At 49.8% G+C, this 15336-nt stretch overlaps 1 protein-coding gene across 1 annotated transcript in view; it reads left to right on the forward strand.

Annotated features, from left to right (window-relative positions):
• FSTL1 (follistatin like 1) overlaps positions 1-15336 on the forward strand; it is a 56265-nt gene that overhangs the window by 27382 nt on the left and 13547 nt on the right. The window contains exons 3-4 of the mRNA XM_082056771.1: positions 13467-13571; positions 14818-14947. Of these exons, the coding sequence (XP_081912897.1) occupies positions 13467-13571; positions 14818-14947 (235 nt within the window). The remainder of the gene's footprint in view (positions 1-13466; positions 13572-14817; positions 14948-15336) is intronic.

Below are 15336 nucleotides of genomic sequence, written 5' to 3' on the forward strand. Positions count from 1 at the left end.
CCCAACTAGACAGGAAAAAATTCCATGATTGCAGAGAGAGGGGGAGAGAGAAGTCTGCAACAGTTCTGCGTTATTTCCAGACACAGTCACGAAGAGCCAGATGGAAGGAGATGAAAGAATGAGAAGAATAGGTTGCTTTAGACACCAAATAATGATGTTTTAGGAATAAATCCATGGAATTTTTTTTTTTAATTCCTTAGCTGAATCAGAGAGTCAAACCAAAAATTTCATTTCAGGGCAGCTGAAATTCATTTTTTATTCTCAGCAGAAAAAAAGAACTGACCAAACAAAAAATTGCTAAGCTTATGAAAACGTGTTTTTATTTTCTTCTCTTCAACCTTTAAGTTTACAACACTTATATTTCAAAATAAAAAAGGCAAAATAATTCATCCTAGCTTTGATTCCAAAATTATTTCTGTTCTCTGAAGTAGGCGCAAATTTCCAAATAGTTTTGGTCAACCTCAAATTGCATTTTCCAGTGAATTAGTTCTCTGTCTGAAAAAATGCTATCCAGCTTTATTTGGGAGTTATAGGAAATCAATAATCACTTCTCCTGTTTCTTAATCACAGAATTGCCTTTGGGCTGCAAATGCTGGTGGGTCTGTGCTGTTAGCCTGGCATGGGGGCCACGGGGTAATAAGGGGAGCTCTGCTCTGGGAGAAGTGGAAAGCGACCGAGACAACACGTGTGGGTGTGGGGTATGCTGCTTCTTGTGGACACAACAGAGGTTATTCTCTTCTCAGTTATGTTCACCCTTCGCTTTCTGTGCTGTTCTGCTGCTATGAGAGGACACATAGTTGTAACAGGTACATTGTGAAAGCAACAGCTTGTAAGCTAACAGGTCAGGGGAGTGTCAGCGAAATACCATCCGTCTTCCTCACTGATAGCCCACACGGCATAGTTTATCTCCTGTTCCCCTTCTGTTTATGCTGGGTTAATTCAAGAGTGAGATGGGGGAGCCCACGAGGACACAACAGTGTGAACACAAGCAGCTGGCCTAAGAAGAAGCCATGATGTCCAGCTGAGCATCCTGAGTGAGAGAAGGTTCAGCGAGAGCTGCAGGAGCAGCACAGAGGCAAAGGGACTGCCGATGGCTTTGGCACCAATAGCCCGAGGCGATACTCATCCGTGGAGCATCCGTGGGAAGCACTCTGGACTTGGGAAACGCTTGGGCTGGAAACACTTGGACTTGGAGATTTTTTTTTTCTTTCCTCCCAGCTGTGGCAGTTGCCATAGTGACTGGATTTTATAGCATATTTCACAGCGATGCTACCAATTTTCTCATGGCCTTCTCACCTCATCAGAGCTTCCTCTTGGCCCTGTCAGTGAAGAGATCAGCTATTAAGCACAAGTCTGAGAGACTTACAATAGTGCTTCAAGATAGGTGTGAAATGGTGTTAGCTCTGCACAGGGATGGTTTCAGGTGCTGGTGCCTGGGCTGAAGGCTTTCTGGGGACAGCAGGGGCAGCAGGAGTTGAAAAGAAGTAGCTGGTTCTAGCTCGGGGGTCACAGTTCGCCTTGCACTGGGTCCCAGATGGCCCAACACCGCTACTCTGTGGTCCCAGTGTGTGGCTGCAGGGTGACCGCCCTTCCAGTTTATTGGGATTTGCTTGTTGCTGATTTTATGTTTCTGAGAGCAGAGAAAAAGACATGTACACCTCTCCCTGTAGTTTGTATGCTTGTGCAGCCCTCCTTGTGTTCCTCTTGCAGCAAGGATTTTCACTTAGTTTTTACAGCAGTGTTTTTCCTCTCCTCTTTCCAATACAAATGAGTAGATGTACACACCCTTCTGGCCAATGTCAGGTCTTCAACAGTAAAAGCTGAGGTTACAAGAACCTAGAGAGCTTTTTTTGTGCCTGCCCACCTCCTGAAATCCTCGTTTGCATTTTGGAGGTTGAAGTATGACAGAGCTTTGGCAGACTTGCTTTCAGCTCCCTCTGGCTACAGGGACACAGTTTAACCTTTGATGGAGCTGCATCTTTTTGGCAGATGTACCACTGATCAGCAGCCTTCCCAATCTTCTCTCCTTCTTGCAGGTTTGTTTCACCTGGCTTGTTGTTTTCAGATTTTCCCATTAGTCTGATAACTATTCCTGACTGTATGGTTTCAGGAGGCAGATGCTTTGTCAAGGGCCAAGAAAAGTTGTCTAGACAAAACAATGCCTAGTAATGGGATTTATTCCGACCCTTCCTCACTGTACCCACTGTGTAAAGGGGATCTCATGACTCTTCATGAGATAAAGAAGTTTCAAAGGAGAGAAATTACTGTGGCAGATGGCACTGTCCCCTGGGGATTCCCTCTTGCAGAGCCATCTCCTGCGGAGCCATTGAGTGGAACAGCCCTGAAGCTGCTCTGAATTATCGAGGAGCTGAGCAAGTTCTTGACCAAGGCTGGAAGATGAGAAATGCAAGACTGGCTTATGTCCAAGTCTGTTCTCACCCTGCCTCCCACACTGAGGCTGACTCAGTGCTTCCCTCCAATCTCACAGCGATTTCCATTGCGCTTTTGCAATGTAATGTGGTAGAAAGCAGGCGAAGAAGGACCAAGGCGCAGAGCTGGGAAGAGGGATCATCAAATCCGTTGCATTAATGATGGGAAGAAAACCACTGAGGTCTCTTGCACAAGGAGCCGGAGGCTGCTGGTAAACCTCAGAGTTTCCTGCACTCCGTGTTCCCCTCATGTGTCCAGTTACTGGAAGAGGTGAGGAGATGCCATAGGGTTGTAAATCTTAACTTGCCTCTAACTGCTTAGCTCGCTCTTCCCTTCCCTCTGTTGGAGCCAGGTGGTGGCTGAGAAATGTGCCAGATTTGGATCCCATTCAGAAATAAATCATCCCAGCTGTCTGGAAAAAGAGGCAACAAAACTTACTGGCAGAACTGGTAAAATCTGCAGGGCTTCTGAGTGTGGGAAATCAGGCAGATGAAGGATGGAAAAAGAGGGATTGTCATGACACAGAAGGGGCTGTAGGTCACCACAGATTTAGGTGCTGAAGAGGAACATTTGAGGTTGTATGTGGCATGAACAGCATCAGTGTGGGTAGTGAGGGGAGGGGACTGCGGAGCAAGTGCACCCCAAAATGGGGAAGATGATCTCAGGGCTCTGGTGCTGAGCTCTGTGGTGCTTGGAGAGGGAAAGGGGTGATGGAGTCTGTGTTTAATGGCTAGGAGGAGTCTGTGCTCCCCTTTATGTCTGGAGGTCAGGACAGTGTTCCACCTCTGCCTGCCTGCCCTGAGGAGGAACTCCTCCTCATCCTCCTCCCTCACACCTTCCTGTAGGCAAGGGCTTCCTCTGACTTGTCTCATGTACTACCCATGAACAAAACAGCTCCTCCTGTTGAAATTCAGGAATCGATGCTGGTTGTGTATTTATTTATATATTTTAAACAAAACAGCATGGAGAATTGTGGCTCCCAGAAGTCCAGCCATGGCCAGATGGAGTCTGGCCCAGAGCACTTGAGGTCTGGGAAGGATAGTTGTACCCTAACAGGGAGTATGATTTGTATGTCAGATAGTGAACTGGTTCCGGCCCTGGACCAGGGAGCAAAGGAGTTGAACTGCTGCCTTCTAGTAGTTCTTGAGCAAATCCCCTCCCCTGGGCCTTTCTTTGTCAATCTGCCACATGAGGAGAATGATACCAATCTCACCCCACAGGCCCTATGGGACTAACTTAATTTAGGACCTTTCACATGCACTGAGATCCTTCCCCGTGCATGAAAGTTATTTTCTTATGCAAATATGAAGTGATTAACTGGATTCCTCCCCCTGAGAACCTTGGTGCAGCAGCAGCAGCACCTTCTCTCCTTCCGTGGGACTGACTCTGCCGTGCTTGCAGCTGAAGCCCCTCCAGCCAGCTTGGCACGCACAAATCAGTCTCTGATCTCCTGCCTCCGTGCCTTGCCAGGAGCCAGCGCTACCAAGAAGGTTCCTGGTGGCTGCAGAGGAGCTGGCAGTTCCACCGCACGATGCGGCAGGAGGTAATCCCGCGCCTTCTTCCAGAAGCACTGCAGGGATGGGTAGAGGAAAGAGTGCTAAGAAACAGTGCAGTTTTGGGCCATTACATTTTTTGGGGCTGTGAGCGCAAGGGGATTTTTAGGGTGAGTGGCGAAGCGAAGCTGCAGCAGGGAGAGCGCTGCCAGACGCGACCTCCCTTCCTCCTTGCAGCCATTTTCCAGACTTGTTTGTGGTAGAGATTTCCTCTTCCCCAGACTCTCATGTCATTGTTCCCCTTATGGGGCCTCACCGGTCATTGCCTTCTGGTGGAAAATATGAGGTTGTGGGGGCCAGAGCGCAGACATTCCTTCCAGTTTAAAAGGGAAAACAGAGTCCTTGTGCAGTGGAGTCCCCGAGGGAGGTGTGCCTGGCTCCGCCACTGTTAGCAGCATCGCACTGGAAGAGAAATCAGCTGTTCGGCAGATGGCTTTCTCCCCTTGATTAGGTTGTGGGGAGAAAAGCCTTCTTCCTCCCAATTCCTGCTTCCCTTTCATTGCAGCCACCAGCTCCTGGCTGCTTGCTGTGGGACATGACAAAGCCATGGCTGGTGTGTTAGGGCTGTGGCCCCTGTCAAGGGGCCAGGCCATACGGCCACTGGGGTCACTGGGAAGGTAGAACTCTCTGTATCCACCCCGCCAATCTCTGCAAGGCAGTACTGCCATGGTAGTCTTTTCTGTAGGAGCAGTAGCATCAGACATCTTCATCTCCCTGATGTAGCCATGGACAAATGCCTGCAAGCAGGCTACCCTGGGCAATGTTGTTTTTCCACAGCCCTACACAGAAGTCACTGACCTGGTGGGCCCCTCTCATCACAGAGGTCAGTTAGAGCCTTGCTGCTCTGATATGATGGACACAGCCAGTTTGTGGGTCACGGACTGAGCAAACCAGCAAGGCAGGAAGGGTCACACACAGATGGATGAGGTATAGGTTTTGTGGAGGGAACCTCCTCTGAGCTCTGGGAGTTACAGGTCCCTTCCTCTCTTGCCTGCTAGTCTCTGAATCTTAAGTTTTCTGGGAACGCACCTCAGTTCCTAGCATGGGCAGAGATGTGTGCTCTGGCTTGTTTCCCATTAGTGAAAGTCAGCTGCCATTAAATATTCACCTATTAAGCATTCAAAAGCCTTTAAAGGGTTGCATTTTGTGTGATGTGTTTAGTGAGCCAGGCGTGGATGTCAGCTGAGAAGAAGAAGAGATACCAGGAGAGTGTTGGGAAGGGGGATGGTGACTGGGAACTGTACAGGGAGTGCAGCAGCTCCAGGCACTGTGTCCAGATGGCTGTTCACAGCCCTGGATTGCAGCTGACTGAAATACCTCAGAAGTGGAAGCTGCAAGGGATGGATGAAAGTAGAAGAGAGACACGGTCTGTCCTTCAGCACAAGGAAGATGTTGGGGAGGAAGCACAAGGGTGAGCGTGGGGGAGACCGAAGCAGAGCTGGAGTCATGGCAGGGGGGCTGGGGTGAGGACCTGCCCCCGGGCTGCAAGCAGCAGTGGTGCTGAGTCTGCTGAGACAAGAGGCTGAGCTGAAGGCATGTTTCATGGGGCTCTGCAAAGAAATTACAGCCTGGTTCCCTAAGGAAGCAAAGCTATGTCAGCAGGCTGTCTGTGCCTGCCTGTCTTTCACCTCCAGCGAGTATTGAATCTATCAGCCTGTTTCCGCCACAGCTGATAAAGCGGTAGAGGCCTCCAAGATAATGGGATCCAGCTGGTTTTGTGACTCTAGGTGACTGGCTTAATGAGGGGGGCTTGTGAAGACCCCCCCTGAGGAAGGAGTCCACACGCTGCCCTGCGACTAGCTGACAGACAGGCCGTGCAGAGAGAGCTGTTGGAAGCTGGGCTTCATTAGTTCTGCTGCTCGCAGGTCGGCTTTAGGATTTAGGGGAGGAGGAATCCTGAAGTTCTAATGGTGCTGGACCCCTCTGCATCCAACGCAGGCGTCACGCTGACACACTTCAAATAGGATATTGTTAGGATTGGAAATACTGTCAAATTCGTCTGGTTGCAGTGCCCTGAGGAATCGACCGCTGGTCCAGACTTTGCCTCACAAACATCTTCTCCTTTTTAACTAGCTAGCTTGGGGACAGCCTGTTTTCAAGCCTTATGAGCTGCCCATCATCACCTTTGCTGGTCTGAGCCCCAGTATGTGTACCCTGGGCCTCCCAGAGGCAAGGGGAGGGGGAGGTCCTTGGGGAGGGTGGGGGTGGTTCCAGAGGGTGCCACTTTGGGACTGGATAACACCAGACCTGAGGAAGGGTTCAGCTGGGTCTTCTTGATGTGACCCTGCACCAGTGGGTTCAGCAACCTCTGATGGCAGGTTTCCTGCCAGAGCAGAGGGGACAGATTGCTCCACAGACTGCTGTGCCATCCTACTAGCAATGTCCTGGGAGGCAGGTTTTACTGGGGAGCTGGACCAGAAATCAGGTGTGGTTCAATCCCCACGTGCTGGGCTTATCTCCATCTTACTTTTGACAACTAAAAATCAAACCTTCCAAGTCGGACTTAAAGGTATAATTTGTGTGGGGGTTCTTCCAGAGCCTGCAGATGTCCTGAGGCAAAAGCCCTAAGGAAGAGAGATTGCAGTGTTCGCCTTACCCATCTATTTATGGCAAACCCAGTGTCGGGGGTGCCTGCTTGTTTCACGCTAATCTGCTCAGTTTATGCTGCTGCCAAATTTCCGCCCCGTCACACCAGAGTGTTAGAGGATCCAGGGAGCTGCCGCGGGAATTGGGTCAGGTTTACAGGGAGGGCTGGGCACTTTGCTTGTTAGTCACAAACCGGAACAATGGAACAAACATGCTGCCAGAGCCAGCAGCACAAGTGGCCGGAGGTAACAGGCTGCCTGCCCGTGCGTGCCCTCCAGCCAGCTTGGGATCTCTCTCCCCAGGCTCCTGCAGGAGGGCAGGATGCAGAAAGAGCTGTTTTACCCAGAGGCACGCTTGGGTAATGGGATGAAATCCATGAGCCAAATGCTTTCCCAGGGCCATCACTGTGCAGGAGTTGCTATTAATAAGTTTTCCTGACCTCCTCAGAGCTGCTCTGCAGCCCAACTCTCTCTTTTGGATACTGCAGCACAACATAGTACCTCTCCTTCCCAGCCCCACAACAGGGCAGAAGGGACGTTTGGGAGTCAGGAGATGTGGCCTCTCAGCTTTCTGCATTGTTGACCTAGCGCTTTGTGTCTCCAAATCTTTCTGCGCTGAGAAGAAAACATTGCCAAGACAACAGCTGAATGAAGCGCTGGGTTTTGCAGCTGGATGTTGAATTGGTTTCCAAATCATGCAGGCAGCACTATGTACAGGTGGCACCTTGGTGTATTCAGAGACCCTTTATATCTCATATCTCTATATCTCCTGTGTTAATCATGGCAGGGAACAGGCAAAAGGGATATGGATGGGAAGCCATAGGGGGGAGGCTGAAATACATAGCTGGAAAGCTTGTTTCTCCCTGTCTGCATGAAGGGAGTCTATTGTGAATTGTACTGGTTATATCTGAAAACTTCCTCACAGTTTTTTTGCTGCTGCCTTCCCTGAGGCGTGAGAATCTGTGCCAGTCTTGCAACCCCAGATAGCATTTTCGTGCCCTTTAGTTTTGCCTTTTGGGTGTAATACTCGAGTTTGTGTAATACGTGGGATTACCTCCCGGAGGAGGTTTCAGTGCTACACCTCTGGAACACTTTGATTTCCCTGCACATCAGGCAGGGCAAAAATGCAAAGCCTTGATTTTACAGCAAACAGCACAGAGCATTATGTGAGGGGTCAAGTCATTTTACGGATTTCCACAGACTAATGCCAAAAGAGGAAAAAGACCTACAGTCGCTGCTGATAGCAAGAAAAGCTTTTTAGTCATGTCAGTAGGAGCAGGACAGCAGGTAGTATTAATATTTCTCCAGTGCAGTGTGGGTGCTGAGAGAAAGACTTTTGAGATCTCCAAGACGAGATGTTCTATGGAAGGATGTGCAGAAAGCAAAAAGCAATCTGAGGGGTTGTTTTCAAGCACATTAACTCCCCACCTCGTAGCAGAGTGGTCTCCCTGCTCACTTCCCGGAGCACATATAATAGCAGGAATCCCTGCTGCTCCCTTCAGGCAGTGGGGCACTGCGGACGTGCAGCTGCTTGCACAGCTCTTCTCTGCAGGTGAAAGCTCATTCTTCCTTTACAGAGGTGTTTTGTCGCTGAACTGTTAATGGTTTCAGCTTTCACAGGCTGGTTGGGAAAGTCCCCATTTCCACCAGGTGACACCAGGCAAAAGTGTGGCTCAGCAGGGGCCAGCGGAGGGAGCAGCCAAGGGAGAGCTACAACGAGCAGCTCCCTTGTAAAACCAAAGAGCCATGGTGTCTCTTTTCCTTTGTGTGTGCCATCACTCATGTCTTACTGCAGACACCGCACTGTTTTTGTGCAGTCCCACCAGTGTGGTACAGGCGTGGCAGCTAGTGCAGGACCTCGGGATCCTATGCAGACCCATATATGACACCCTGTGTTGGGGCTTGGTCCTGGACACCCGGGTGCAGGCAGGGGCTCGGAAATGCTCCCAGCATCTGCACCTACGCTGGGCTGGGGGTCCAGCTCCTCAGCGCCAGTTTCTGCTGGAGATGAGAAACAGTCCTTCCCGCTACCTAATTTTAGCTCTCCACCTTGAGGCTCTGCTTTGCTGGTTGCCATGGTGATCCCTCACTGCCGGCGCTGCCTGCGGGTGCCTTGGAAATGTCGTTTTTGCCTCTTTGCTCCCTGGGAAGCAACAGCTGAGGCAGAAGCAGTGCCTGTGGCTCACTGCGCTGTCAGTTCAGGTCTTCTGCTTGGCTCTGGCCCATTTGCATGCAAGAATTCTTTCACAGAGTGTTAGCGATTGGAAGGGACCTCGAAAGATCACCTAGTCCAATCCCCCCGTTGGAGCAGGAACGCCTAGATGAGGTTACACAGGAATGTGTCCAGGCGGGTTTTGAATGTCTCCAGAGAAGAAGACTCCACAACCTCCCTGGGCAGCCTGTTCCAGTGCTCTGTCACCCTCACTGTGAAGAAATTTCCTCTTATATTTAAGTGAAACCTCTTGTGTTCCAGTTTGTACCCATTGCCCCTTGTCCTACCATTGGTTGTCACCAAGAAGAGCCTGGCTCCATCCTCATGACACTCACCCTTCACATATTTATAAACATGAATGAAGTCACCCCTCAGTCTCCTCTTCTCCAAGCTAAAGAGACCCAGCTCCCTCAGCCTTTCCTCATACATCTCCCGTATGAGGAGATATATGCTCCACCCCCTTAATCATCTTTGTGGCTCTAAGCGTAACCCTTTGTCCATGAGGTTACGCTTCCTAGCACCCCAAAAGCAGTGTATGTTCCTGTCCCCATTCAGCAGACAGTCTGGGCTGTGCATGTGTGATGCTGACGCTGCCCAGCTGCTCTGGGTTTCTGGCTCATGAGCTGTGGCAAACAGCTTTTTCTGGGGCCTTTGCCCAAGGAGATGTCCAGAGAGGTTGTGTCCCTGTGGAGGCAGTGGGGTGAAGAGCCAGGAGTGCCCCTGTGCCGTTGGCGGATGCTCGGGATCCAGGTGCTTCTGCCCTGGCTTCATGCCCACTGCTCTGAGATCTTCACGCTGGCTCTCTGGGCAGCAGAGGAGTAAGTAAAAGCATTTCTGAAATGGAGCAAGCTTGGGCATTGCACCTGAGGCAGAAGAGGGGAGCTGCTTTGTCACGGCTGGCGGTGTAAATGCCACCGTGCAGCAATTAATAATGATTTTCTGCCCTTTCCCTTCCGCCTGCCCGAGCGCGCTGTGCACAGGGATGAGTGACACTTCCCAAGCCCATGGTGACAGAAAAGGCAATGGCAGCTTGCAGGGAGGAAACAGTGTAAAGAAAATGTGATTGCAGCCCTCTAATCCTGAAATGAATTTAAGGACAATGGCATTGAAACACTGTGGAGTCTTTTTGTGTGTGTGACCTTGCATTTAAACCTTTGCAGTTCATATTTCCAAGCTTTTACATGGTAGATGCGAGGACGAGCTATATTATATTGAAGTGGCAGCTGCCATCCCCGCTTACTCACATGACTCCAACAGATGGAGCTTTATAAAGAGCAAACATGACGAGGTCCAAGGTAAGAGCAGAATATCTGTCACAAGAAACTAGCTGGCATCATCTGGGAGGTCGCCAGATAATCGGGAGTGAAGATTATAAAGCCTCATTCGCAGACCCCCACCATCCTCATCCATTCATCCACCGCCAACCTCTGTCGCACTCCCAGTTACACACAGGAGACTCTAGCATTTGCTGGAAAGGCGTCTGGGGAGCCAGTGGAGAGAGCTGCTACCCCATGATGCGCCGTGAACCACCCTAGGGCTGTGTGGCCCTACCAAGGGGTAGCGGTGGCAACTGCTAACTTCATCTGTGTACAGGCTGGTGGAGAAAAGTGTTTTCTGGCTCTTGCAGGAGGTGAAGGCAGGATCTACAGCAGCAGTGGCTGCTGGTGCCTGGCAGAGGGGGGCACCTCAACCTGCAAAGCAGCTGCACTAGGTCAGGTTCCAGGTGCAGGGTGGAGTAGATGTAGGGTATGAGAGGTGATGTCTGGTGAAGAGGGTCTCGGAGATTTTGGGAGGTGGGCATGTGAGTAGAAGGCTATGGTTTGTAGGTTGTAGATGGAGAAAGTGTGGTTTGTGGGGTGAGCATTGCAAGGGTGAGGGGTGCAGGGGGCTGAAAGAACTGGGGTGGAAGCTGAGAGCTGCTTTCACTGAAGCTGGAGGAAGGACCCAGCCTGGTAGCTCTTGCCATGGCTGCTGCTGCTGGGAGAGAGGATGAGCAAGCTGGCTCTGAGAGACCCTGTGCCAGAGCGAGAGGGCAGGCAAGCAGAGCAGCTTGATTACTTTCTTTCTCTGGAAAACCCCTGAGGTGGACACAGCAGTGCTGGGACATGGCAACCACCTCTGACCCACTGGCAGCCTGGGACGGCTTAGAACAACAACAAAGAACCAACCATCAAACCATCTAGCTGTGGTTAATAACATAAATCAGAACAACATGGCTCTCTAGTCTGGTAGGAGGCAGATTGTCCTCAGTGGCTGTTCTGACAGCATGACCCCGCCAGCATCCCCACCCTGGGTCCCAGTGGGAGAGCTGTGGGATGGCTCCTGGGCCTGGCGCTACAGGGGAGGGAGCTGTGGCCAGGACAGCCTGGTTTCCAGCGCACTGGCAAGGGAAGAGGACTCTTGCCAACAGAGCTCGGTCCCTGCGGACACCTGCCGAGGCCAGCTGCGATTGTAGTGGTGCCATCTCAGCCCAGGAGGCCAAAGCCGGGCTTGGTATCAGTGGGCACGGCCAGGAACTTGGTGCTGGTGATCCTGCCTGGCTATGGGTCAGGAGGGGCAGAGCACTGCCATCCATTGCCAGGCACCCGGATCATAGGCCTTGGTGGGTTGCAGTTCAAACCCATGTCTAGCTCATTTTTCCCTGGTCTTTTGCTCAGTGAAGGGGTGGGCACGTTGTTTGAAACCCTTTAAATAGACAAGCACTTAGGTGCCTCCAGTGCGTTTTAGGTGTGGGAGTGCCGTAGCCAGACTCCAACCTGGGATAATTTGTTTTTTCTTTGCGCTTTTTGCAAAAGGAGTTAATCTTGCTTTCCTGCCCTATGTTGTGTGAGGTTGCTTTGTGCAGTGAAGCACTCACATTGGTCCATCCCACCCTACAAGGGCCTAGATCATTTCCCCCAGCGCTCCACCAGAAGCCAGCTGAGGTGGATGTAGCAGAAGAGGCAGTGCGTTTCACAGCTCAGAAATGATAATGTGAAAAGAAGATGAAGCGGCAGAGGGAGAATAACAGGCTGTCCACATGGGGTGAGCAGGCCTAGGACACAGTGTGTCTGAATACTAAAGGCTGTTTCAAAAACTGGGACCCAATTTGAAATCACTATGTCTCTGCAACTGGGTCCATCTTTTTGAAACAGGCTGTATATTTTTATTTTACAGGATAAGCTGTGAGATAGGAACATTTGCAGAGAGTAGAAAAGCATTTGTCGCTATGAGAACCTGGAGGGAATTCCACACTTCTTGGGCTTGATGGCTGCACACTATACCCCCAGACAAAATATTCTGAAGACTGGGGCAAGGTCATTCAGAAAATGGTCTGGCTGTCACTGTGGGCTCTTCAGTAAAGTAACAACCTACTGTAAAATTGTGGTTCAAAAGCAAAACAAAACAAACAAAAAAAAGAAAGTATAAAGAAGCAATAGCAGAAAAAATGTGTTCAACATTTGTTATTAAATGTATCAATAGTGCTTGGTCCTCAGGCAAATGCTGCTCTTTTTATCACCTACTTTCAAGAATATATGATGGAGGTACAAAGATACCACAGTGAACTGAGGTTAAGAATAATACTCAGATTAGAAGGTAAGAAAAGTTGTGTATAAAAGTTCTGTATAAACAGAAGAGTTACAGCAGATGTGATTGACCTATCACACTGGTTATTTTACATTCCTTAATCTTCTGTCTCTGATACAAAAGTGTTGAGGGAGCCAGTTGGCTAGGCTGAACCAGATACTTAACATACAGGTGGAAAATGAGTCACAAAGGAAATTAATGACAAAGCAGGGAGTTAAACCAGGGTCTTCAAAGTCTGAACCCCTGGAACCATCTTCTCTTTTGAAAGTCTAAGTAAAAAAATTATTCAACTGATAAAAGTGAATAGTGGTTTTATTGAAAACATTATTAAGCTGTGGAGATCTTCCCTGGTAGGTGTCACCAGTTTGAGTCACCAGTAGGACTCAAGAAAAAAGGATTCGACAGTTATGTGAACAACAAGAATTCTTGTGATGACTTTGGCTAGGAGAAAACTGTAAAGCGTATAAATTGTGCTGCAGGGTATAAGTCAACTGCTGGCTGTCAGGGACAGGAAGAAATTTTCTCTGTGAGAAGGTTACTGTATAATTATCTATGACAGTGTTTCCTCCTTTGAAGTGTTTAATCTTGACCAGTGGAGGCAAGATAATGGGTCATGTAGTTTTGTGAAGTTTTTTTGTGACAGGGGCATTATCTGGTGCCTGATGGACATTTCTTCCACCTGCTTGGTATCAAACCTTTCTCCAGGGTAGTATTCACCTTCTTCTTAAATGCCTCAAGCAAAAACATTTCTGCTCCCTACCTTGATGGAAAAAAATATTGAAGACAGCAGTCCTTGACATGAGCAAATTATTCTTGCTATTTGTGCTAGGTTCTCTGTTGCTGATGCTCGCTTCAGTTCTCTTAGCTGATTTTCCAGGAGTGACCTCAAGGAAGCCCTCTATTGCTGGGGCTGTAGCCCCAGCTCTTGTGTCTGCTCCTGGTTATTGTCTGAGCTGTCCCGTCTATTGCAGTCACGTCTTTCTTGTCTGTAATCTGTGCCTTACCACCCTGGTGCTCTTTGGTCCAGTCTAGAGTTAAATGTGATATTTTTTTAAAGCCATGTTGCTGCTGTTTCAGGTAAATTGATGTATTTTGTGTCTCTTGCTTTGTATCTTGCAGGAAGAGCCAAGGAGCAAATCCAAGATCTGTGCCAATGTTTTCTGCGGAGCTGGGCGGGAGTGCACAGTGACTGAGAAGGGAGAGCCAACCTGCCTCTGCATCGAGGTATGGGGGCAGCACAGCTTCTGCATCTGGGACAGGTGTCACTAACACCACCCTCCAGCTGGGTTTTGGTTGCTGGAAGATTCCCATGATGTGATGAGGACACAACTGTTTTGGAGCAGCTGCAAATTCACAGTGGCTCTTCAAACAGCTGGGCCTTTCCCAGTGTGGTGTGGGGAAGAGCTCTGTAGGTTAGATATTGTCTGGAGCTTGCAATTTTGATACTCGCACAGCTGCCTCTGGGGTCTTTACACACACAGGAGACTTGGCTGGAGGTCTTTTGTTGGGAAAGCCCAGCAGGGTATTGATATGCAGCTGGCTTTGAAGGGCACTATAAGGAGTGGTCTGCAGGCTCCAAGACAGCCTGCCATCACTGGCATCATTTGAGGAGGCTACAAGCACCCTACTAAAAATCTGCTTTTGTAAAATGGAAATAATTGTGGTAGAGTGCTGTGAGGATGAATAGCTTCATCCAGCAGGGAGCCACAGATGATTAGAAGAGCCTTTCCCCGTTGTAGAGACAGTGTTTGCCTACTCTGCTCTGCCCCGTGCTTTCAAACCATTCCTGCCTGGCTCCTGGGAATGGGTGTGAGGCTCTTTGTTCCCACTTCTCACAGAGCCTGCAGCTCTGATGTGGCCAGCCTGAGCACTGGAGAGTGAAATGCCACATGAGCAGGAAGAGAGTCTGTCACTCAGTGTAGGCTTGGCCAGACTGAAAGGGACACAAGAAAGAAGCCCACAGCCTGAAGAGTGGCACTGGCGAGCTCTCCCTCTGCTGTAGGCTGTGCTGTTTGCTCGTGGCTGATGGTTTATTCCACATTCCATTGCAGAAAGGTGGAGCAGGATCTACAAAGAGATGTACAGAGCTGAGCAAGCACAGGTGCATGGAATTGATTAATAGAAACACCTCCAGGCAGGCCCATCCATTGCACACAGAGCAGCAGTTGCAGTATTATACTCAGTATTTATGCTGGGCACTGATTTCTCTTCTGGGCTCTGCTTTCAGGAAGGCTCTTGTGGTGGTGGTGATGGAGGCTGGGATAAAGGGAAGCATTTGAACCCACACCCACAGTCTCCTCTGTGCAGGTTTTTCTGAGATGGTGATGGGTGGGTTCAGCCTGCTCCAAACACCTTTTGGGCTATTCCAAAGGCTTCTGTCAAGCTGGACTGATGCTGGGACTCATCTGCTTCCCTCTAAGTGTCCTGAAGAGGCAGGTAAAATGCTGTTTTCTCTGGATCTCTCACACAGAAATGCAAACCTCACAAGAGGCCTGTGTGTGGTAGCAATGGCAAGACGTACCTGAACCACTGTGAGCTGCACCGTGATGCCTGCCTCACTGGCTCCAAGATACAGGTGGATTATGATGGCCACTGTAAAGGTAACCCTGTGTTCGGGAGTGATGAGGGCCAGCAACTCTTTTAGGGATGGAGAGCTGGGAGCCAAGCGTGATAACAAAGCACGGCAGAGGTCTTGCCAGCCAGGACCCTGTCCCACAGTTACTGAGTGGGCTAACAGGGCAAGCCTGGGAACAACAGACGGGTTCAGCCAAGAGTCCAGATCACCAGGCAAGTTTGTGGTGATGAAGGAGGCCTGAAGTTGAGCCATGAAATCAAGTCAGGGTCAGATCCAGTGATGGTAACCAGGATCAGGCACAGGCCTGTAATTGCCAGACAAGTCCATAGTGATGCAGTCCGTAGCAGTCTGACATATAGGTGGTAAAATGGTCACCACATCAGGGCCTAGAGGAACAGGACCTATGGCAAGTAC

Source organism: Streptopelia decaocto, assembly GCF_964273445.1.
Source record: "Streptopelia decaocto genome assembly, chromosome: 1".
NCBI lineage: Eukaryota > Metazoa > Chordata > Aves > Columbiformes > Columbidae > Streptopelia > Streptopelia decaocto.